Source organism: Pseudopipra pipra, chromosome 2 (assembly GCF_036250125.1).
Source record: "Pseudopipra pipra isolate bDixPip1 chromosome 2, bDixPip1.hap1, whole genome shotgun sequence".
Classification (NCBI taxonomy): domain Eukaryota; kingdom Metazoa; phylum Chordata; class Aves; order Passeriformes; family Pipridae; genus Pseudopipra; species Pseudopipra pipra.
In genome coordinates this window covers 42,618,075-42,642,704 of record NC_087550.1, presented here as the reverse complement: position 1 = coordinate 42,642,704, position 24,630 = coordinate 42,618,075, and the positions used below count along the sequence as shown (strand labels likewise).

At 37.9% G+C, this 24,630-nt stretch overlaps 1 protein-coding gene across 11 annotated transcripts in view; it reads right to left on the bottom strand.

Annotated features, from left to right (window-relative positions):
* GRIA4 (glutamate ionotropic receptor AMPA type subunit 4) overlaps nucleotides 1-24,630 on the bottom strand; it is a 222,345-nt gene that overhangs the window by 140,324 nt on the left and 57,391 nt on the right. For all 11 annotated transcript variants that reach the window (XR_010428247.1, XM_064645177.1, XM_064645178.1 and 8 more), the window contains exon 3: nucleotides 7,749-7,988. Coding sequence is in view for 10 of the 11 variants with exons in the window: in XM_064645177.1 (XP_064501247.1) it covers nucleotides 7,749-7,988 (240 nt within the window). In the remaining variant the exon portion in view is untranslated. The remainder of the gene's footprint in view (nucleotides 1-7,748; nucleotides 7,989-24,630) is intronic.

Genomic DNA, 24,630 nt, shown 5'->3' with positions numbered 1-24,630 from the left:
ACTAAAGAGCACTTGGTGTCAAAATATTTTTTTTCAGTATTATGTTGTACATTCACCTGCAATTTCCTTTTTTATTAGAAACACTTTGTCCTTGTAAATTATTTCACAAATAAGAGGCTTGAATCAGTATTTTTATGCAGATAAATGTGGAGGTTATATATTTATATTACTACTGGCTTTAGTAAGATTAGTTCTTTCAACTGAGGTATTGAAATAACTGTACAACTTGCTATTTTATTACCACTTTTTTCATTATTGAGACATTGACAAATTTGTTCAGAAGTGTAGTAAAAATGTCAAATAAAGCTTGATCTAGGGCCAATTCTTTCATTGCCTAAATGCTCAGCTAATGGTAACTTAACTTACTGAGTACCATATTACAATTCTAGTCCTTCAACCTGATTTTACAGTGTTTATACCTAGATCACTTAGAATGTTTTTGATCTGGGTTTTGAATAACAGAACCTACTAAATGTTTTACAAAGGCTATATAATTGAATAGCAATAATATATTATTGAAAGTCACTCAATAGTAGAAAATTATTTTTTCAGTTTCCCAACTACTGTAAAGAAGCCATTCCCAATTTCCCAGAGAAATCATGAAAATTACATGAATATAAATCCTGAGGGGATGGACATAAGAGATCATCTGGGGTGGATGCAGCAAAGCAGATTGCCACTGCAGATATTTACTAACCTCTCCTTTAATACCTCTAGTGGTAACAATCTTACCCTAGTGGTAAGAATATCATCAGCTTATTCAAACCGTATTGAAACATTTTTTCCTAGTAACACTTTAAATATGCCTATATAATTCTATTTCTTGCCTTGATCTCAGTGGGTACAAAGAGTTGATCTTTGCTCCTCAATTGTCCCAGAATTAAAAAAAAAACAAAACAATAAATCTCAATTTGTAAAGTTTTTTCTTACAGGTCATGTTTGGGTTTTTTTTAAAAAACATTCTTCCTCTCCTCTGGACCCTTGAAACATATCTGTATGTGGTGGTCAGTGACTACAGTGCCATGCCAGCAATGGATATCTGATCCTTGTGCCGTGCTTATACCAAAGGCCGTTGACATAACTGAGAACAGTACCTGGTGCTTTCTAAGGGCAAGGGAAAAGTGGTGGGACACACTGCTGTCATCAAGTTTTCCTCTATGCGTCTTGTCCACTTGATCACATTCCATTTATTCAGCTTACTGAAAATTTTTGATGTTTTCTTTCGCAGTGGAAATCTCAACATGTGACAAAGCAGCATAGCCAGCAATATGAAGAGAGAGCTTTCTTTTCAGCTTTCATTTCTCACATGAACATTCTTTTTCTAGATTTCAAAGTAACAGCTACTTTATTGGAAACAATATAGCTTTCTGTACCTACATTATTCTTATGGATCACCAACTCCCGAAACATTTCCCACCATACTAGTGCTGAGACAGTTACTCTGCACTTTGTACCTTTGACTCTTCCCTACTTTGTTTATCCTTTGTACCACCTTCATCACATTTCACCTTCTTGATCTATCTATTTAACAGGATCACTTTGAACCCTTAACCAGTCTTATATCATACCTTGGCCAGGTTGGGTACCCACCAAAGCCATTCTCTGTGCTGTCATGCAAATTCAAAGACAAATCCCTTGCACCTCACCTGAGACCAGCTCTTACTTTTGAAATGTGTAATTAGTAAATAATTTGGGGTTATGGTTTCTGCTTTTAAAATTGCCATGCTATAGTTGAACCTCTATTTTCTTTCTTTTTTTTCTTTCTGTGAGAATGTCAGTCCTGAGGCAATATCACTGGAGTTACTAATCATAGATATGACCAAACCTAATGCTTACCGCTGGGCCAGCTACTCTGCCAAATGAGAAAATTAGATTAGCCTGATAAACTGATTATAAATAAACAACTCCATAATATCCCTCAATATAAGAGGGAGAGATTTAAATTTCCTGCACCATTTTTTGCCTTCTCCAGACATTTCCTGTTCTCACCTGGGACTGATCTATCCTCCACAAGTCCTTAGAGACAAAAGCCTAGAGATTGTTACACTATGTACTGTAGGATTAATTCTAACAGGCCACCCGGACTTGCCAGGTTTAGATTGTCATAGAACAGAACAGTTTCAACTTTAAAGGAGTTGCTATAAAACCACTATCCAGAAATACGGGAAAATTAAATTTACCTTTTGCACAGTAGGTGAATTTTTCTCACCTGCAACCAGGACTGAGTTGGCTTTATGAACATGTAATTACAACAAGCAACAGAAAAAAAAAAGCATTAACAAGGCACATAGACAGGGTCACATGTGATCCCTAATTTCTAGAGAATATAACTATTTTACAGTCCTTGCCTCTAGTGAACCAACTGTTAGGCCAGCTGGTAGCTCTACTCTTTGTGTTACCGCTCTTTATCACAGTCAGGGGTTGAAAACCCTTGCTGGGAAACACAGTTGAGTTCAAATGGATGCTGAAATCTTGTGAAAACAGTTTCCAGCTTGCTGGCTGCCATCCTCCCTCATCTTCCATGTGTCCCATGCTGCTCTACAGCCCCTGTACCACTCTACTCTGGGATCCCTTAGCTCTGGGTAATCTCTGCAGTTTTACTAGCAACTTCAGCCATTTCAGGTCTCACTAAAGTTGCACACAGTGTGGAAAACTAACACTGACCTCTTGTAGGCTTGATTTTTGCACCTCTCAATTCTATATTTCATATTGGCAATGGTAGGGTAATGGACTTGATGACCTTAAGGGTTTTTTTCAATCTAAATGATTCTATGATTTTATTCTTTAACAGCTTCTCACACCTCTCCAGCCTTCTTCTGTGGTTTCAGGGTCCAAATTTTTCTTTCTGGTGCCAGAAAATGTTGTTGTCAACTATCAAAATCATACAGTAGGCACACTTGTGCCAGGTCAAAAGTCCCATGGATTTGTAGATACACAGCTTCCTTTAATTGTATGCCTCTTTTTAAACTAAATACCTCTCAGACACAATAAAGCAACATATATAAACTGAATGTTCTTCTGGTGTACTCCTTTGTTTCTTTCACTTAATTCCCTTTAGAGGTCACATCAAATATTAACTGAACACTTCTCCCACTCTGGACTTCTGTCCTAGTTAGAACAGCTGGGACCGATTCATCACTGGATGGGTATAGCCCAAAACTGTGTATTCTATGGCCCTCCATGCCATTTCCCAGAAACTGTTGTCGGGGGGGGGGGGGGGGGGGGGGGCCTGCCTGTGGGGGGGTGTTCCTGTCCTCATACCCTTTTATGGAATTCCCTGCTCTGAGCATCCTCATACCCTTTTATGGAATTCCCCGCTCTGAGGGAAGGATTGACCATTCCTGCCTGAACTGGAGAATATATAAACCTGGAGTTTCAGAACTTTTCTACCACTCGTGGGATCCAGAGGAAGACTGCAGCTCACCGCTCTCAACCAGACTGAGACCACCACCCTCAAACTGGACTGCAATCACCACCCTCAAACTGGACTGCAATCACCACTCTGGACCAGACTGCAACAGCTCTCCCACCAGCAGGTTTTTCCCCTCTCCCTTTACTTTAGACTCAGGGGGGGCCCAAGGAACACCACTTTGTTCATGCCCCAGCGTGCTGGGTTATACATTTGGGTTTTGTGGGTCAAGACCAATTGTCTGTCTGTATAACTATACTTATTGTACTATTTTAATAAATTGTTATTCTGATTTATAATCTCTCTTTTGAGTTGAGTTCATTTCCCCTGCTGGTTAACTTTTAAACCAGCACAACTTCCCTTTCCTCTGGGTATCTCAAGGAGGCATAGTTTTCATTTCAGCTCTTTCCTACTATGCTTTGCATAACTCGGTGTTCTACACTGTGCTTTTTCCCTGTTCTGTCTGTGTTCCTGGCACTTTGCTGTTAATATTAATTGCATTAAGCACCGGGTCATAATTAAACCTTTTTATGGAAGGAGGGCAAGAGAAAGAGGAATGTATTGAAATAAAAGTACCCTTCAGGCTTTAGCTTCTGGTGCCACTCTCTCCTTGCTTACTTTCCCCTGTTAAATAATGAGCTGAATTTTCCTTCATCTTTCTCTTAGGTCTAATGCCTTTTGAAAAACCTGCTCTCCTTTTCTGTAATGTCCTCTGCTAGATCCAATTAATTTTGTATTTTTGCCATTCTTCCTAGTATCTGCATCCTGTCACAGGACAGTGATTTTCCAGACTGTGAGTTTGGCAGAACATCAGAAAGGAAGGTTTAACATAATCGCTGAAGTCACCACCTCATCAGAGTTTGTGAGGTCCAAGACTACTATATGGTGTAAATTCCAGTGCAGTAAGTGGGAACAACGTGGAGAGATGTGACAAAAGTGCATTCCTGACCTGAAATGAAATGTTAACATAGATGCTCCCAATGGCAAAGAGTTGAACGGAATGATACAGCAGAGAAACCTAACTCAGTAATAGTACTTAATTCTTCAACCCCTAAGAGCAAGCAGTAATTGTATGCAACCAAACCAAGAAACAAGGAGGATGGAAAAGCTCCAGGAGAGCAGGTCTTAAAACAACATGCATTTGCCCACCACTGCTGATGAAGGCTTGCCTAAGTTAATTTCATCATACTGCCTTCTGCCAAGGATCTCTGCCTTTTACAGTACTGATAGCTGCTAAATACTGCCTTCTTCACAGACACCTACTGTGTTGGGCTGGAATCTATGCATACTGCTTACCTTCCCCCATAAGAGTTTATTCATAGCTTCCCAGTCAAGCTGCAAAGATAACTTGCTGGCCCAGTAACAAAACCAAAAGCCTGAGGGGATTCACCTTCCTTCAATTTGCTTTGAGGGGGCTGCTCAGATAGACAGGGAGACTGTCATCTGGCATGTAAAGGAAGGATCTCTGGCAAAAATCTGGACAAGGTTAATTTCAGGCCTCACTGACAAAGACCCTATGACTCAACATAATGATTTTTTTTTCTTTTTCTAATTACTCTGAGAGTAAGAGATGATGCTTACTTTTTTTATCATATCTCAAGTCCCCATTTAAATTTTCTCGTGTAAAGGTACTGAAAATTTATTCAGCAGTTATGTGTCTTTATATTAATCTTAATACCAAAAGATGAATTGAATCTTATTTTCTCCTGCATTAAACTGCATCACAAGACCTATTTAGAATTTGAGAGACTATCCAGTGTAGCACCCTGTGGGATGATGGATAGAGTTAAATCTAGAGGAAATTCAGAATTTTAAGGTAAAAAGCAGCTGCAGCTCCTTGATGGACTGAGGTTGACATGCTCCCCAGTACAACGATAAACATCTGCTCACAGAAACAGAACGGAGTGTGGAACAAAGTGGAGGCTATGTGGCCCCCCTCCATTCTAATCCCAACAGAATGGGAGAACATTGTGGTACTGAGACCATACAGTATCTGTTTGATAAGGGAGAATCAAGATGTTCTGCTGCTGAAAGCAAAAATCATGTCGAACCCCCTCCTCAGGTATCAAACCACGACCACTGCTCCCCCATTAAATACACCAATCAGAAATAAAAGTTATTTACGACTAGAGACAATCAAACTCCACCCAAACATAAAGAAAATAGTATAAAAGTGAGTTGGGGATAGGGAGAAAGTGTGAGAAGACCTCCACCAAAACTGCTGGGATCAGTCAATAGGCTGAGCCCGTCTTCTCCCCCCTAAGAAGGACATCTTGGGTGAGAAATATACTCTATGTGTGTTAAATGCTGCTTTTTGGAGTAGAGCTTTTGCTTGTGCTCACCCCACAGCATATTAGTTAGATTGCTTCATATCAGAGCTTGTGCTTGCTTAATGTATGTATCAGTAGATTGCTTTAAAACATATTTTTGCAGTTGACACTATCACCGACAACCTTCGAACCTTATTAATCTGTTACAATTTGTATTAATAAGAAGTGTTACTCTGTAAACTGTTCCTTGCAGTTGCCAGCAGTGGAAAACACCAGTTGCAGGACGCCCTGAGGGGTCTTGGCTCTGTTGAGTTCCCCCTAGCAAGGAAGGTTGAGGTACCCTCTGATCTTGCAAATCTGTTGGCAAACGGTCTCATTACGAGATGCTGACAGACTGTTGGGCACCAGGGTCTCAACTCTACTGAGGATACTGACAGATAAAAATCTAAACTCCCACTTTTCACATGACACACCTCCTGCATCCAAGCTGGCAAATGTCATCTCTTTATCAAAGACATGCTGATGAGTTCAGAGTTGCTGAGTTCAGTGCCATAAGAATCATTTATTAACCACGCTGCTGTAGACTGCATTTTGAAACTGTCCTTGGTGTGATATCTCATGTTTAAAAATGATGTCTCAATTTAATTAGGGGTGTGAATTTGGATGAGAAAGGTTGTGCACTCCTTCTCTTAACAATTTCCTGAATTTGTAGGACCACATCTGTAATTATGTGCTTGTTTTCTTTTTACCTATAACTATATCTTGAGTAGAAATACTTTTAAATTCCACTACATTTTTCTCTTTCCAGTTATCTAATCCCAGAACTTCCTTTATGGGTCCAGCAAGAATTAAAAAAATATTTAGTTTAAAAACAACAAACGATTATGGAACAATATAAACTTCTTCCTTCCATATTAATTTTGTTTTAAATTCAGGTATTTAGGCAGTATATCAAGCTAAAAACTGGCTAAAATTTAGTGCTTGTAGATATGAGAAAATTGACTTCTATAGCCGTACTCAAATAATTAAACAGATTTAGTTAGGTTAACGTAATTCCCTCTTTCTACTGTAGAGTAATTATACTGGAATAAAGCCACTTTAATTCCAGAATATACTGTCCACATGGGAAACTATATTGAAACAGCTGCAGTAAAATAATTATTTGACTACAGCTATGCCGCTTGCTTCCCCCCTGAAAGCAAGTCATCAACATAAAAATCTTGCCTCTTTCACAGAAGCTCAGCTATGTTGGCTCAATCCTATTCCATAAACAAAGGCAGAAGGCTTTGCCAGCAGAACAAACACACAACTTGGAGTACAGATTTTACCTCTCAATTCCACACTGAGTGGTGAGGTGTAGTAACGCACTTGCAGTTTTTTACCATTTTACCAGTTCTGAGATGCTCTGGGATGTGGAATGGAGACTGTGGATAGAGAGTGTACCCTTTTCTGTAATGAACTATGTATTTTATAAAAGTGTAGTCCAGCACAGAGAGAACTCCAGATGAAAGGAGTAGAAGATAGGCTACTGCAGCACTCTCTCCCTCTGCTGGCCTGTGGATATCTCATGCCTGGCAGGTATTGCCTCTTGCCCCCACTACTCTGACACAGCATGAGGGTAGACTCTTTCTGTGCCTTGACCTTCCAAAGTTTGGAAGTCCCACAGGCTCACTCGCATCTCAGCTTACACCACTGCAGATGCAGAGAAGTGGTTGTTCCTCTCTATTTCTTTGTACTGCTGTCACTTACAAAGTGAGTTGAAGAGTGAACAGTGCTGTAAAATTCTGCTTATTGAACTGTGTCTTTGTTTCACCAACATTAGTTGTTTTAGTATTCTAGACTTAAAGCACAGGCTTTGGCTGGTCGATTACATACTGTGTACATGCAATATCTAATTTTTGCAGAGAAAGGAATTCTAGCTTCAGCCACGCAGCTACACAGTCAGAGGTATTTCACCTCAAAGGCCCCTTAAAATTTGACTCCCCAAGCTCTCAATGGGACATTAAAATTCACAGCTCTTGCAAAAGTCATTTGAACAATAAAGATAAGAAAGCTGGGTCACAACTTACCTCGGTCCGTGTCATACAGGAAAACAAAGCGGTTCCATTCATAATGATCCAGCAAGCTCAGGAGGGCTCCCCGCAGGGATGGCCGCAGCTGCAGCACAAACTGACTCTCACCCTCTGTGGGGAAACTTGGCGTGATGAGGGAGATGTGCAAGGCGCTGCAGAATGAGGTCAAGGTATGTACTGATCTCTTATCATATAGTCCAAAAATGGCAAAAACTCCTCTAGAATACTGGGAGCAAACTGAAAGAAATGAAAAACCAAACAAACAAGAGTTTAAGTCATGACAGAATATGTTAACCTGTACTTATACATTCCAACATCCCCAAATTTTTAATTTGAAGATTTCCAGTTCTGCCTGTATAGCTAAATTCAATTTTCACATGTGGTTCGTTCTGGAAACCAATAAATGAATAGCTAAGTAACATTCTGTGTGTGACCTTTGGGTCCCATTCATAGAATGTTACAGTATCTAGAATTTTTGTTCTAAAATAAAATATAAATATGATGTATTTTTGCATTCAACATATGCTGTTTTAACTATAGCTCTGCATATTATCAGACATTAAGCATTTCGATTGGATTAAACCGAAAAGTGTTCACATTCTAAAATATGAAAATCATAAAAAAAAGTTACTGACCTTGTAAGTGAAATTTGGACATTTTGAATTGTAAAAATGTAGAACCTTTGCTCCCTTTTAAGCAGGAAGCCCTTGTGGTACATTAAAACTTCTGGAGACATTGAGTAAAAACCTAGTTCATTAATAATCTCTTTGACTTTAAGAGGGCAGTTGAAGTAAAATATAGTAAGTTAGTGTGAGCAGAATTTTGCCCCAAACCTTTTATTTCTGCTCTGTGTTAATCTCAAAACCAGAAAACAATTGACCTGAATATATATTCTGAGTTTTGATTTGCTCTTGGAGTCATTTAAGACATGGAGAAAGACTTTTATTGATCTCATCAGACTGGATAAGGACTTTACTGATCTATGCACATAAAAGCAGGCATAAAATCCTGCCTTTCTAATTCATAAAGGGTCTAATGAAAAACATCCCATTTTTTTTGAAGCACAAAAGATATTATTAAAAACTGTGTGATCATTAATATTGTTACCTATTCCAGAATCACAGAAAATGGAGAAAGGAACAATCCAGATCAGGATCATTATATCCATTTTCTCCTAAGTATGTATTTCCTATGCTCTCCTGTTCCAGATCCTCTCTTCTCACAATGCATTCTTTCACATACCCTAACCATGGGAAAACTTAAGACACACCCTTTTAACTAGATGACGGCCTCCTCTCTTCTAGCCTGGAGGTCACAGCCATCCTGCGATTGCAGCACAGTGAGGGTACAGTGCACACACCACTAGCAAATTCAAATCAGTTCAGCTTTAATTCTTTCATTTTACATTTACTGCATAAAGAGCTAAAAGTACAATTGGTGCATTTCTCTCCCAAGATTTGGGTGATTTACCCAGTTCCGATGCCAGAACTGGAGCAAGTGGCTTGATGGCAGTTTTGGATTTTATATGCTGCTCCAGTGTTATGGGCCCCATCCTAAGGATTTTCATAGCCAGATTACATATAAATAAAGCTTTTTCAAAAGCTTTCCTTTCCCTAAGTTCACCTTTAATATATTGAAACACACCTCTTACAAACCCTCTCAGTATTTTCTTTGCTGGACCACACAACACACATTCCCTTAGACCCATCAAACAACTGGCTTGCCATTCCACTAATCATCTCAGGAAGCATTGTTCTGTCTTTCCCAGCTTCATCTCATCTTGCTTGAATACAGATGACTGACATGTTGAGAGTTTCAGTTGAAGGTTTTCTGCTTCTTTTTACATTACTTCCCCATCTCTACCATATTTCTGCTGACTTATCCTACTAGGATGTTGCGTTTTTCTAAATCTGCACCTCGGTGATGGCTGATGATCATACTGGGATCAAAATCTGCTCCTTTTTCCTTCTGGGTCATTGGCAAATGATGAATTTCTGCTTATACGATAATATTTTTATTAGTCACTATTATTCATTTTCCATTTTGTCACATCTATTACTGTACTCCTCAAAATTATTTACTTCCACAGTTACATTCTTAGCCTGCTTATATCTGTGTATTTATCTGCTTCTTCAGAAAATTCCGTAATGGTACTCTGACTTTTTATCTCTGTGTCTACCGTAAAATTAGCCAACCAATATCTTCCTGCTGTAGGTGTGCTTCTCCAGCCTGGTACCTCCTCTTCTACCACCATTTGTTGCCATCTTCTCCCTAATTTCATTCCTGCCTTTTAACTCCCCTGTTTGTCTCTATTTTCATAAATCACTTCTCTTAAGAGCATGTCTATTTCATTTCATTCTCTTGGCAGCTGGAAGATATGGATTAATCCTACACCTTCTACCTTAATAACTTCTGGTTGCATTTTATGACATTTTCTGTCTATAACCATATTTTAAAGCTTTCTTTCCATAAAACCTGTTCTATAACTTTACTGATCATACATATCACAACTCATTTAACAGCTCTACTAAGAAGTATCATTATATATTGTTATTTTATCTGTCCTTCAGCAAACCAATTCTTGAAGAAGCAGAGAAGAAAGAGGTCATCCCCCTATTCTCATTAGTCATCACACCTCTTTTAAGGTCAACATTCTCCTTGAGTGAAAATCAATGTGAAGTATCTATTAGTTTTAAGTCTCCAACTAGATTTTCCTGCTTTTCTGTCCCATCATCAATATAGAACAGCTTCAATTATTTTCCTATTTCCTGTATTTTTATTTAAATATGTAAATGACCTTCTGCTGTCATTTAAAAGTCCTCTAGAAGTTTCATTTTTCAATGAAAATCCTAACTTAGGCTCTCATTTCTGTAGCAAATGTCCTTTATACTCTCTCTTTTTTTCAACACAATCTTTCTTATTAATAATCCTTTTTAAATACTTATTTCTTATATCTTTCTTGTATAATCATTCATTCAGTTCTGGAGTCACATCCTCCATGCTAGTTTCCTCTGCAAAGGAATTTCTCAGTGTTTTAAAAGTGTTTTCGTGAGGATATGGCAGGCCTCCTCTATTTTCAAACACAGTGCAGTTAACTTTGCCAACTGAAATAACTGAACACAAATCTCACATATGTAAGTGGTAGTTACTTAATGTGTTTTCTGTTTAGAGAAATTCCTTGCTAAGGCTCTATATTGTCTTACTTCTTTGAAGCTTTACAGGGGCACAGGGTACTTTTGCAACACATGGTCCATATAGTAAAATTCCACATAATGAAAAATTCAAGAAATCAATGTCAAGCTGTGAAATTGTACACGTAGTGGAGTTAAAGCTCAAATTCATTCTCAGGATGAAGAAAAAAGTAAAACTTGAAATTTCATTAAATAACATTATATGACCTTACAGTACTTTTAACTAAAAGTATGAGACCAATAGTTCTTCATGTTTGAAGCAAACTATCCTTGCTACAGTCTAGATCCAAATTGATAAAACATTATCTGAATACCATTAAAGTCCTGAAATAGCCAACCCAAGAAAACTTGTGCTATTATACTTGAAATCAAGGCTCGGAAGTAACTGAATATTGTCTTTGTTCCTTGATAAGAAAAAAAATGCTAAGATGAAGGTTATGAGAATTTTTTCCTACTCAGTACAAAACCCACAGAGAGGAAAAATGCCTGTGACACTACAGAGATGAGGTTTAAACATATGCAGAGATCCTGCAACACTCCTGAATCAATTTTACAGTAATCAGCAGCGACCACAAAAATCAGCAAAGCCATGAGGATTTGCATTCTGACTCACTACGGTTCTCAGAAAATGCCTACAGGCAAACATGACTACCTGGATTTCCTAATTCTTTATCCATTTCTCTTACACTTTTATTTTACTTATTATAAATGCACTAAATTATACTTAGTAAAACAGTCACATATTAGCATTCTAAGAAAATTTTGTTCAAGATTTTTTCCCTCACAAATATAAAGCAATGACAAATACAATTTCATGAGCATACTTTGAAATATATTAATAATTTAAACCAGACATCTCTTCATTGCTGACAACTTACTGCCCGTACCACACATGATTTTCTCTTGCAAACTTTGCAGTGCCATTGGTTTCACCAAAGATAAGATGAATGTGGAGGTCAGACTCATAGAATCATATAATGGTTTGGGTTGTGAGGGAACTTATAGATCAACTAGCTCCAACACTCCCTGCCATGGGCACCGACACCTTCCACTAGACCAGGTTACTCAGAGCCCTGTTCAGTCTGGTCTTGAACATCTCCAGGGATGTCCAGAACCTCTCTGGGCAAACTGTTCCAGTGACTCACCACTCTCACAATAAAGAAGTTCTTCCTAGTATCTAATCTAAATCTACTCTAAGTTTAAAGTCATTACCCCTTGTCCTGTCACTACATGTCCTTGTAAATAGTCTCTCCATCTTTCTTTCTTGTAGGTTCCCTTCAGGTACTCGAAGGTTTCTCTAAGGTCTCCCCGGAGCCTTCTCTTCTCCAGGCTGAACCCTAGCTCTTGCAGCCTGTCTTCATAGGAGTGGTGCACCAGTCCCGGGATAACTAAGTGGCCTCCTCTGGACTTTCTCCATGTCCTTCTTGTTTTGGAGGCCCCAGAGCTGGATGCAGTACTCCAGGTGGGGTCTCATGAAAGCAAACTAGAGGGGCAGAATCACCTCTCTGATCCTGCTGGTCACAATTCTTTTGATGTAGCCCAGGGCATGGCTGGCTTTCTGTGCAGTGAGTGCACATTGCCAACACATGATGAGCTTCTTGTCCACCAACACCTCCAAGTCTTTCTTCTCAGGGCTAGTCTCGATCTATTCTCCGCCCAGTCTGTTCCACTTGGAACAGACTCCAGAGAAGATATTGCAATGCACCTTAAATAGCCAAGAAAATCTTATTTCAGTAGTTGTAATATGAATTAAGTATGTTCTATTCTAGCAGATTGAACTACGTGATAGCACCATCACTTTAAAAGAACAGGCAACTCACAGGAAAAGACATCATAATGTCAAAATGGCAAAAATTGTATACTGCAGGGTTCACTGAGACACAGTCAAGTCACATGTGGTCTTCTTTCTCTATGACAGAAGTACTTCCTAAAGCCCCTATTATTGTTCTAAAGATAAGTCCCTCACTTTAAACAGAAATCTATCTTGAACAACAAAAAATTCCAACTTCTTCTTATTCCCAAGTTATACCCATATAGTTTTAATCCTCTAAACAATATATTTACAAAGTGAAGTCTGATAAATAGAGTACAGCTGGTCTGCCAACAATGTTAGTTCTGCTCAGCAGCAAATAGGTACCAGATATGGGTACCATACAGGTAGGAATCTGGAAGACCTGCAGTCTAACATGGTAAATCCTGCTTCAGAGTCATGACTCACAAATCCTTTGTCTTCCAGGACACAGGTTCTGGAATGAGCATCTTAAAATGCTTTCTCCTATGTTTTCAGCTCCTACATGGGAAGCCCTGGCACAGTTGGCTGTTACAGATATATTGACAGACCCACTGATCTGCCATAAACACCCAAACTGTGGAAGCACCAAAACTGAAAGACTCAGAGAAGTTTGCATTCTGAAGTTTGTCAGATATGAAGACAGTCTCTTCCCTTCCTCCTATGCTTTCAAGATCCAAAGGGGGAGTGGGGAGTGTGATCTGTCAATAACAACTTGCCTCTTGACTCTCCTAACTGCTCTCTCTGCTACCCTAAACCAGCTCTGGATCTCCCCAAGGGGTACAGTCCTTCGCTAACTTCTCAGAATGGGTCTTTGCCATGGGCTGCAGATTTTCAAGAACTGCTACACTGCAGGTGCTCCCCATGAGCTACAATCTTTTGGGAAAAGACTGCTTCAGCATGGGTCCCCCACAGGCCACCATTCCTGGACCCACAGGCCACCATTCCTGTTAGAAAACCTGCTCCACCATGGGCTCCTCTCTCCACAGGGCCACAGCTCTTGTCAGGAGCCTCCTCCAGCCTGGGCTCTCCACAGGCTGCAGCTTCCTTCAGGGCACATCCACCTGCTCCAGTGTGAGGTCCTTCATGGGCTGCAGGTGGATCTCTGCTCCCCTTTTGACTTTCATGGAGTGCAGACAGACAGCCTGCCTCACCAGGGTCTTAACCACAGGCTGCAGGGGAATCTCTGCTCTGGTTCATGGTTCACCTCCTCCTCCTTTTTCTCTAAACTTGGTGTCTGCAGGGCTCTTTCTCTCACATTTTCTCACTCCTCTCTCTCACTGTTCTTATGCAGTGTTTTTTTTTCCTTTACTAAATGTGTTATCATGGAGGCACCACAGCATCACTGATAAGCTCAGTTTTGACCAGTGGCGGGTCCATTTGGAAGCTGGCTGAAAACTGGCTCTGTCCAACCTGGGAGTGGCTCCTGGTGTCTTCTCACAAAGGCTGCCCCTGTAGCCCTTCCTCCCAACCAAAATCTGTCCACAGAAAGTCAATAAACCTGGTAAACTCCGGGCAGCAACAAACTTCAAAAATGCATTTTTAGGGAGTCACACTTCCTTGTCAACACAATAGTATATGAAGGTTTTAATTTGAGGTGTTTCTGCAATGCAGTCAGTGGTCCATGTCCTCGTGGACAGTCATCTACTCTCTATTTTGTTCAACTGCTGTGCACCCATGTATGCCAGCACTGATATAAAAAATACTTTGTGAATTTTCTCAACCTAAAGAACTCCTTCCAAGAGGAACAGCCTAGACATGCAGAGATGCAAGCTTTACATGTGAGATGAGGCACAGAAGGGAGAATCATTTAATGCAAATACGAACCCACCTCCCAAGGTCAAATGATTTATCAACTTAGATCTGTGAAAGCTCTGACACCTGAGACGAGATTAGGCAGTATTTCTAAAACAGCTTTGAGATTAGAGTTTCCTGTTAAAATAGCAAAAGATGTTTCAGTTCATTTTGCACAGATCCTCCCAATCGTCTCTTCCTCCTCTGAGATCTCCAATCCACCTCCTCCTGATCCCTCCAACTGACCCCCACCTCCTGGAAGAGGACACAAGGCTAGTCAGGGCTCTAAAATTAAAAGACAAGTGATCTAAATTTACCTCTCTGTAGTTTTAAACTATCTTGTACTTAAATCCAGTACAGATTTGATACACAAATGCTCTTCCTCGGTTGCGTTTGAGACTACTGAGTCAATATTAAATTATGTTGTTGCATTAAGAAAAATTCCCAGCACTGAGATCAACCTAATGAGATACCTTCATGAATTAAATCAGTGACATGGGATGACAGATAGGATTATAAAAGAGGAAACAGTGTTATGTAAAGTGGGTAGACGAAAAACATTACAGATGTATTAGGACCAGTTTACTACTACTTTAAGAATAGTCTGGAATAGAATAAGATACTTTTAAATACTGTTATTCAAAATAGGGCAAAAGGGACACAAAGAGTTTCTTACAAATTATATGCTTAATACATCCAACAACATCCTACAAACTCCTATTCATGTTCTATTTATGGACCCTGCACCCTCTAAATCATCATGTACCTTTGCTTTTTGATCATAAACTTCTTCAAGCAAAATAATTATCTTGTGTTTAAGAGGCATAAATCACACGTTAGGTAGCAACATACCTAAAGCATTATAATGAGAAATAATATCACCTCATTACTTTAACTAAAATCAATTTATTGCTTTACAAGTTAATATATCATTAATGATTGAGGTGAACAAAAAGAGACTAAATTAACATCCTTCCAGCTTAAAAAAAGTAGAAAAAAGAAAAAAAAAGGAATAACAAACATTACCCTCTCAAGTATTTATTCCTCTCAAACGTTTGCCCTCCTATAATAGGATATTGCATAATGAAAAGTCTGGTATGTTGGATACTGAACCTCTGAAACTAAATTCATGCTCTGGAGCAAGTCATTTTGCATTCCCATGTCTCGGTTCTCAACATCTCAACTGTCTGTTCTGTTGATGACTATACACATTTGACAGGAAGGTCGGTCTCCTATTAGGTATTTTTAAAAAGTTTAGCACCCCAATGTGTATGAATGTTATATCTAGTGCACCTTTATCTTGAAATTCCATAGTAAATTCAACAGCAGATCCATCAAACTTGGGCACAGATAACTCATTAATGTTTTTTACTCACAGCAATGGGTTACTTCTAGTACTCTCTTTTAAGTGACTTGCCAGCTTATTTAAAAATACTCTCCTAAGATCAATGAAAATCTTGGCTTAATGTGCTAGATCAAATGGCAATTTGGGAAATGTAGTTCTGTTTGTTCAGCTGCAGATGTGAGAACATACTGCAAAACAAGATACAAACTTATTACATTTTTTAAGTAATTGTTACATTTCCCGAAACCATTGTTGAGAATTTGCTCTAAAAGACTATTTCTGCTCAAAGTCAATTCCTGAAAAAATGGCAGAAAGTGACAGCGCATTTCTTGCCTATTGAATGGAAAATGGAATTGAATTAGCTTAACTAACATGCACGGTATTTTCTTCTTTTAAAATAAATTTGAACTTTGTAATATAGTATTTTGTGTGTAATATCTTTTATCAGATTACTAAGCTACAGAACATTAACTTTAGAAGGTTACCATGAGAGATGCCCGAAGTAACAGAGAAAACCATCGAGACCAGGGCAAGACTGCCTTGTAGATCCAACTGCTGAACTCTTCTCTGTGTCTCATATGGAGTAAGATTTTCTCTCCACAAATGAATACATTGATTAAAGCTTCCTCAAAGTCAATTCCAAAAGAATTTGTGAAACAAGCATGTGTCTCTTGTACGTGTATAGGCACACAGGGAGAGTGGTGGGGACTGTCTCAGCTGGTTCTTACCACCCAAAATCAGGGATTTAATTTCTGAGGGTTTTTTTTCTGTCTCTAAACCAGAAAAAAGTACATTCAGAAGGCAGATCATCCCTGCTTAAAATGGGTGATAAATTAAGTATACTGATTCATCCACTAGAAGTACCTATCTCTTTTTGGATGCAAAAGGAGACTACATAACTATGAAAAGTTTGGCACCCACATTTAGATAAATACATTTAAAATCGTTTAAAAAAAAAATCACTGTAGGAAAAAGTCTTTTTCTCCCCTTTCCATCCCTAGATTTCATGTGTTTTGGAGCTGCCATTCTCTGAGGCCCTTCTCATATGACCAGCACAGATCCCTTACAGGCAAGAGCTGCAGGTATTTCTCAGATACAGACCATGCACCTCTATTTTCCTAAAAAGTGATGACAACTCTCATTTCTTGATGAAGAACAGCTTGGCCTTTCATAAATTTCTAGGATTGAAACTGCTTTAATCTTTAAGTACTTTCTGTCTGAAAACTTCGGCACCACTAAAGTATTTTACTTTCATTAATATATAATTCCACATAATTTAAATCCAATGGAACATTTTTGCAGAACGAGATAAAAAACTTCCACTGGGTTTATTTACAAAATTTCTCTTTCCGCTGTGCCTTGGCTAATCTCTTTGATAGAACACTCCTCATGAATTTCACATTTGCTGAATGCTAACAAATCTTTTCTCATTTTTAAAAACACTTTACATCTCTGTCTGTAATAAATTATCCACTCTTTGTGCCTTTGTCCTCTGGTCCTGTGCACTCCATGGATCTGATATTTATAGGTTTCTGGCAATGCACATACACGTGCATATCCCCAACTCTGCCAAAACTTTCTTTTTGAAAGCTGTCCCACAGAGAATCCACATGCAGCATTTACCTTTCATAGTCACATGAATGAGAATCCACATTAGTACAAAGTTCTTTTCTGGCTGTTTTTAAAAGCTGATAAAAATATCAGTAACATGTGAGACTGCCAGGTTTTTCAAAACCATAGTAGTTTTTAAAAAAGTTAAACATGAAGCTTTTGGTAGGAAGTTACTATGACACTGGCAGGTTTTCTCAAGGACAAAATGTCTACAGCTATCTCTTAATTTTTTTTTTTTCCTCCTTTAGGACAAAAGCTTAGAGAGGCATAACAGATTGCATGGAAATTAGACTGGACTTCAGTAAAAAACTGGCTTATGGAATCGATGGTAAAACTTCCAGGTGCTTAATTGAGGTGAATATTTCAACTCAGATGCCTGTGGTGGTTAAAGATCTTCTTGCAAAATCATATCATCTCTTCAGATTGCCAGCTGAGGAAAAACTCATCTTCATTAAATGAATATCTAGAGAAATCATGTTTTATAACTTATCTAGATTGTCCGTACAATTAAGCATTTTTTGCTGTTCACAGATTGATTCATTTCCTTACGAGATGTACTATTTCTTTCAATTCATATATGAACTTCATCCAAACATTTCTTCGTAGAGAAAACAAATTACTTTGCAGTTTGTATTCCCCCCCCAAATGTAAGATTTTATAAAACTGCCCCCATATCCCATTGTAATGAAACAGAACAAAAAGTATGAATTTTTTTTAAGAAGTAATCCTTTGATGGCCCACTTCTCTACAACATTAGCTTTCTTTTTTCCTTTTATCTTGAAAAGGGAGAAAATAGGCATATTTAAACAGATATTTTTCTTTCCAGAAGAACTGAAAAAAAAAAAATCAGTTTAATCAATTTTAAATGGGAGGGTATCTTACGAAGCTTGTAGCTGATTACATAAAAATAGCTTTTTATACATAGCTATGTAATCACAGATTTTTTTTTACACATAAGAAGAACTATTTGTAGTTTACAGAAAAAAATAGTGATATTTTTTTCTTCCTTTTGGAGAAATACATGTTAATTTTGCAGTACTCCCGCCAGCAAAACTGTCATGGACAGGAATTAACTGAATTACATTTGAGATGTGAGAGGTGAAGCCATACAACATGGCTCCTGACCTAAACTGTTTTGATGAATGCATTACCATCATTTACACCTCAAATACTGTTTTCAATTCTGGGCCCCTCACTACAAGACAAACATTGAGGCACCGGAAGGAGTCCAGATAAGGGTGACAAAGCTGGTGAAGAGTCTGGAACACAAGTCCTATGAGAAGCAGCTGAGGGAGCTGGGGTTCTTTAGTCTGGAGAAAAGGAGGCTCAGAGGTGACATCACTCTTTACAAGGTCTTTTCCAACATTAATTGTTCTACGATTCTGTAACTCACACTTTGCTTCTTTATGTTAAACACTGTGTTCTAATTTTACTGAACTGAAACAAAACATGAACTCTGTTGTAATTTGAGGAAGCATAAGAAAAGTATTTTTAAAGCATTGTGGAAGTTTGCTACTACGCTTCCATATGACTTCAAAAGGAGGCTAACCATTTAACCACTCTTTCTGACTTACGAAATATCTCTCCAGATTGCTGGAACATCTAGAAAAAGGAAGAAATAGAAGGCAGGTAATCATGAAAGATGTGAGTAACTTCATCCAGTGTGAAGGTGAATGTGCTTAGCTGTATGTCATTCAAACTTGAAAAAAGATGGGGGGTTTCTGTCTGGTTTGTAGTTTTATATTTAGAATTAAAGCCTGTTCTTAAGAGGGGTTGCCCACTGAAGTGCAGTGATCTTTGTCCAGTCCAAGCTTTTGACTGTGTCAGCTCAAGTGAGGCTGGGATTCTACCTTCTTCCCTCAGTAGCAGATTTCACACCATCAAGAGTCCCCTCACTAGCAATTTAAATCATTGCTTACTTTGATTCATGCTATTGCACAAGGATATAATTTTAAATGATTCCTCCTACGTCGCTGTTTACCATGAATGAATGAAGCCATGGATTCCTCTTGGCCTCAACAAGATCAAAAGACATTTATCATATAATGTTGATTAAATAACATTAAATAAAACACTGCTTTCTTGGCCACCCTTAGATCTAAGCATCTTTTAAAGAGCCTTTAGAAAACATGGTTTCTAATTTCTGAAAACAATGTTCATGTTAAGAGGATATATGTGATGAAAATGTTACCCACTTTTCCCAATTTCCCGTGGTTTAATATAAACTATTATCTTATTTACACAAAGTCTAACTTGGAAAAAAAACCCCCTTTTTGGTAATTTTTTTTTGCTCCTAACTGAACTTTACATAAGAAGAGTTTCTGAATACTTTTGATAAAATCTGTTGTTTGTCCTTCCTTCTTTCCTTCCTTCCTTCCTTCTTTCCTTCCTCCTTCCTTCTGATGGTAGGAAGCAGAAGTTGAAACTAGAGTTAGTGTTGGATAAATGGAACATGGTATCACACCATGAGATTATATACAACTTGATCAGAGAGAAAAAAACTCTTCACAAGATCTAGAAATAAAATTCTGCTGCTGCCTTCTGCAGCCCATGACTGCATATTGGCAGAATAACAGCTGCTGACAAAATGCACAAGGTTCTGCTGAAGCTACTCCCCAGTCAAGGTGTACCTTCTGAGCTGACATTTCAGAGATCACGATATATGAAGTGCCAATTGTTCTATTAGTCTTGCCACATTTCAGGACCTTGGTTTTATTTAGAGTGGATAAGAGACTTCCATGCTTCCAAGAGTTTTATTCTGTGATAGTGCAAGAGTGTTCTGAAGACTAAATAAATTTAAAAAATAATGTGAAATTTACTATGGCATGTACATCCAAAATGTACTTCGTGATTATTTGGGTTGTTTGTTCTTACACATGATGATTGGCAATGATGGTTTCCCCAGAACACTTAGGTGCTTCTGACAGCCTAGAATCACAGTATAAATTGTACCATCTTACTCTTTTTACTGCTTTTCCTAGCCTTGATCTAATGAACTGGCTAAGGGCATCTGGAAGGATAGACAAGTGAAAGCCAAGGAGTTGGTAAGTTTTCACTCTAATTCACATTTAATTTCCAACAGACATGTCGCTTAGCTATCCTGAGTTTTTCAATCTGAAAACCAAAGATTCTAACATTTAAGTTAGAATATAACTTCCTATAGTTGGAATAATGAATAAAACATTTTTTCAAAGAATCACTGAGTGTAAATACCCTTATTATCCATCAGTGGCCTACTCAGTGAGGATTCTCTGAGATTTCTTTCATCATTCTGTACTTCATATTTCATCCCTCCCTCAAAAATCCTAGGCACTATTACTCTTAACTTCACAAAACCAAAACCATCTAAAGAGATTTTCTCTCCTGCTCTTCCCAGAAACGTGGGTCTTAGCCTGTTTGGGTGACTATAGATATCTGGGAATCTTAGTTACTTAAGATGTCTCATGCTGAACTCTCAAACAGATCATGTTTTTCATACTTGTACTTGTTCCTTTGTGTTGCCTTGTTGTTTTGACCACCTCACTGCACAGAAGTTTTTCCAGCATCTTGTAGCTTGCCTGTTTTTCCCAGCTGATGAAGTGATCATAGCTAAGGGATTTTTTCAGATGTAGATTCTGTTTACTACAGACATGTAATACTAAAATGGCATTAGGGAATTACTGTCTGTGGAGTACTAGAAGTCCAAAATTTAAGAAATCCTAAGCTAGACTCCTACCCCCTCTGCCCATTTTTCCCATGTGCCTTGCAGTTTCTTCTCTACTCATTTTATGAGAGCTTCTTCTTAGCCTGCCATGACTGTGCCAGTGGGAATCAATAACAGTACAGTTGGGTGGTTTAAAAATCATATATTTGGCATGGATGAGTGGAAACACGTTCCGTTGTCTTCCTGTTTTTTGCCACCAAGCTGTTTTTTCTTTCTCTGAAAAACTAGTCTTTCAACTTCTTTTATATACAAAAAGCATTTCTAAATAGCCATAGGTCTCACATAATAATTAAAATAACAAGGAAAAGGAATTACCCTTCTAGAAATAAAATATAAATGAATCTTTTGACCAAGGTTATTTACAGTGAAAGTCATTCACCTTCTGATGAGGCTGGAAGACCAGCCTCATCAGATCTGAGTTCAAGACACATCCTGGCCATGCCAGTTTTTAATGACTTCAAGCTCTAACTTCTTGATCTGAAGGCCAGGTTTCAGTGAAAGCAGCTGAAACTGGCACACAGTGTCGAATGCTGTATTTAAATGGAGTATGCTTCCTAAATATCTCTTTTCAGCTAACATAAGACAAGAAAAGAAGCTTAATACATGCCTAGACACACTTGTCTATACTTCGTAAGAATATGTATGCATGTTTTCTGTTCCTGTGGATCACAAATTCTTCTATTCTAATGCAAACTGTACAGCTGTTTGTTTTAAACACATAAATCTCTACTATAAAAAGATAGATGTTGGCTTAGATGTCTTTAAAATAAGCTAAATAAAGTACATCACTTTGTAACTGCATCTAACATATTTGTTTTACATACTTCTCTGTGTTTAGTTTAACAAGGAGAGTTTATTTCATTTCAATTCTGGGACAAGAGATACTTATGGAAATGAATGTGCTATTGTCTGAGCGCCTAACAGTTGATAAGAAGAGAATGTTTATGTAGTCTCATAAAGCATAGTTACCACACACAAAACAATGTTTCACATGAAATAATTATGTCGTACATTTTGTTATGAATGAACACCTCTTTTGTAACTCTGTATTTATAAAACATTTAACAAAATGGTGTCTTTATCCAGAACTGAAGCTCTTAAGGGCTTCCAGACAAAAGCAGACTGCAGAACACAGGTAAAGGTTTTCAGTGCTTGGCATGACCTGTCTTCCCTTGACTCAAGTAGCCATTCTTAAACACAACACAATCTTTAAATAGGCAGAATTTGTTTAGCATACGTCATATTCTCCTCTAAGAGCAAAATTGCCAACTTGCATTAAAATCAACTGATGTCACAAAATTGAATTATTATATTCTTGACTACAGTAATCACAGCACCTTTCTTCCAACCACTGCTGTCTTTCATGCTATTCCCCAAGACACAAAAATATGGTAGCACAACTCACTTAAAGTATCACTTTAAAGTATCACTTATGATACTTAAAATCATAAACTGAAAGAAATCAAACTGCTTCTTGAAAGCTACCTGCCCATTGCTCCCCTTTGGCATGCTGTGATACAGATATTTGGGTTCCTATCCTGTGCTTGGCACAACAACCAAAAATGCTATTTCCATCTGTCTTCCTATCACATTGTCAGTTTGTGAGCTTATAAATGAGAACAGTAATCTGTAATGCATAACAAAAAGATGGCAAAACGTATTCAGACCATTTAAGTGAGAGGGTACTGCTGGTCAAAGCCTAAAACAGCTGTCAATATTCAAGTTTTATGCACCACTTCACATCTTTCTACGTGCAATGGGTTTTCTTCATTTCACAAGAAATATACCTTCTGAAGGCAGAGATCATGACTTCTGTAGTTGGAAACCGCTCAACAAAAAGACAGGAGTGACAGAAATATGTTTTTCAGTTATCTTCATTTCTTCCTGAGTTTTCAGCTAATCCTACTTTCTCTCTCCCATGTTTTCAGGCACTGTCTTAAGTATTTCCATAATTTCACTAATTTAAAACAGGAGCACAAGCCCTCTCATTTTGTTCTCTCATATCTTTGGCAGGAATGGGTCTTCATCCATAAGGCATTTTGAAATGGACTATCTATAATTGGGATTTCTACAAAGCTGAGAAATGTGCTGGTGATAGTTTTAGAAAAGACAGATAAGAAGGGAGCTGAGATTGTTTGGCTGGCAACCTGTTATCTCTGTGAATGGACCAAAGGCAGGTGAACTGTGGAGTCTGGGGGAAAAGGAGGCAGATTATCAAACAGGCTTTCCCATTACAAAATATTTTTCTTTATCGCAGTTATCACAAGACATTTAAAATAGCTGTCAGGTTATGTAAACTTCTTTTGCTGTTCCAAGAGCAGCCTTTCCAATTGAAATCTATGTTTTTTCATTTTATTTTTGGACTTTAGGCTTACCAAAGGTTAGGGTCCTTCACTTCACTGAACTATCTGATCAACAAAGTGAGCAACATCCTCCCTGTTCTTTTGTATATCAATCTTAGCCTGCAAAACAGACCACTGAAATTTAATAAAACATTTAACAGCTTGATATAAATAATGCAAGAACACATCTTTGTGGATGTACTGAAATTAATTTGCTGTAAAGACTGCTTTAAGAATAACAAAATATTGTATATATTACCTTAGGCATTATTTAAGGCTAGTAGCTTCTATGCCAGCATTTGCAGGAGTAAGCAAAATTAGTTCAGCACAGTTCACAGCTGTGATCACTGGAATAAAGCTCAGGGTCTAGGGGCCGCTAGCTCTGATATTCTACTAAAAAGGAAACTGTATTTTACTACTGGTCCACTGGGCCTGATGCTAATAATTTTTCAATGGCTTGTTAGTGGCCTCAAGCTACTTTTTATTTCAAATCCTATTAACATTTGTGTATCTTTAAACTATTTTATTGTCTTAATTAGTATATATCCATTCATAATTCCTTGTCAGTCTGTTGCAATATACAAAAAAGAAAAATGAGAAAAAATCATTAACAGTGGCCAAAGAGTTGTTGGATGAAATGTGACTGTGGTAATGTGCAACCAAACCAATCACACAAACAGCAAAGTGCAGTAATGCTTCTGTAGAAATGTTGCTTTTCTCTACAGTGCCTCTGCATGATCAAACCTACTGCCTTAGGATAATGCATTGGTATTCCTTATGGGTATACTGAAGAAAAGCAAACCATTGTAGGTATAGATTTTAAGAAAACCAGGTTCAATCTTTTTAGCTATAAAATTAGATTAAAAAAATTAAAAAGTTTTTCACAGTTTTACTGATCCCAGCAAGATGTACTCAAAACAATTGTTATAAACCCAGCTCTTCCTTTTTTCTCTGAGACTATCTGTGTTCTGTTTCAGACAAAATTTCATTAACAGAAACAGAAATTTTCCTTGAATAAGGGATTTCCTTGAATAAGGCTTGCAATATATTTTTTAATGCATATATGTTAACATGTAAAAATACTTCTGTTATTAACACGTATTA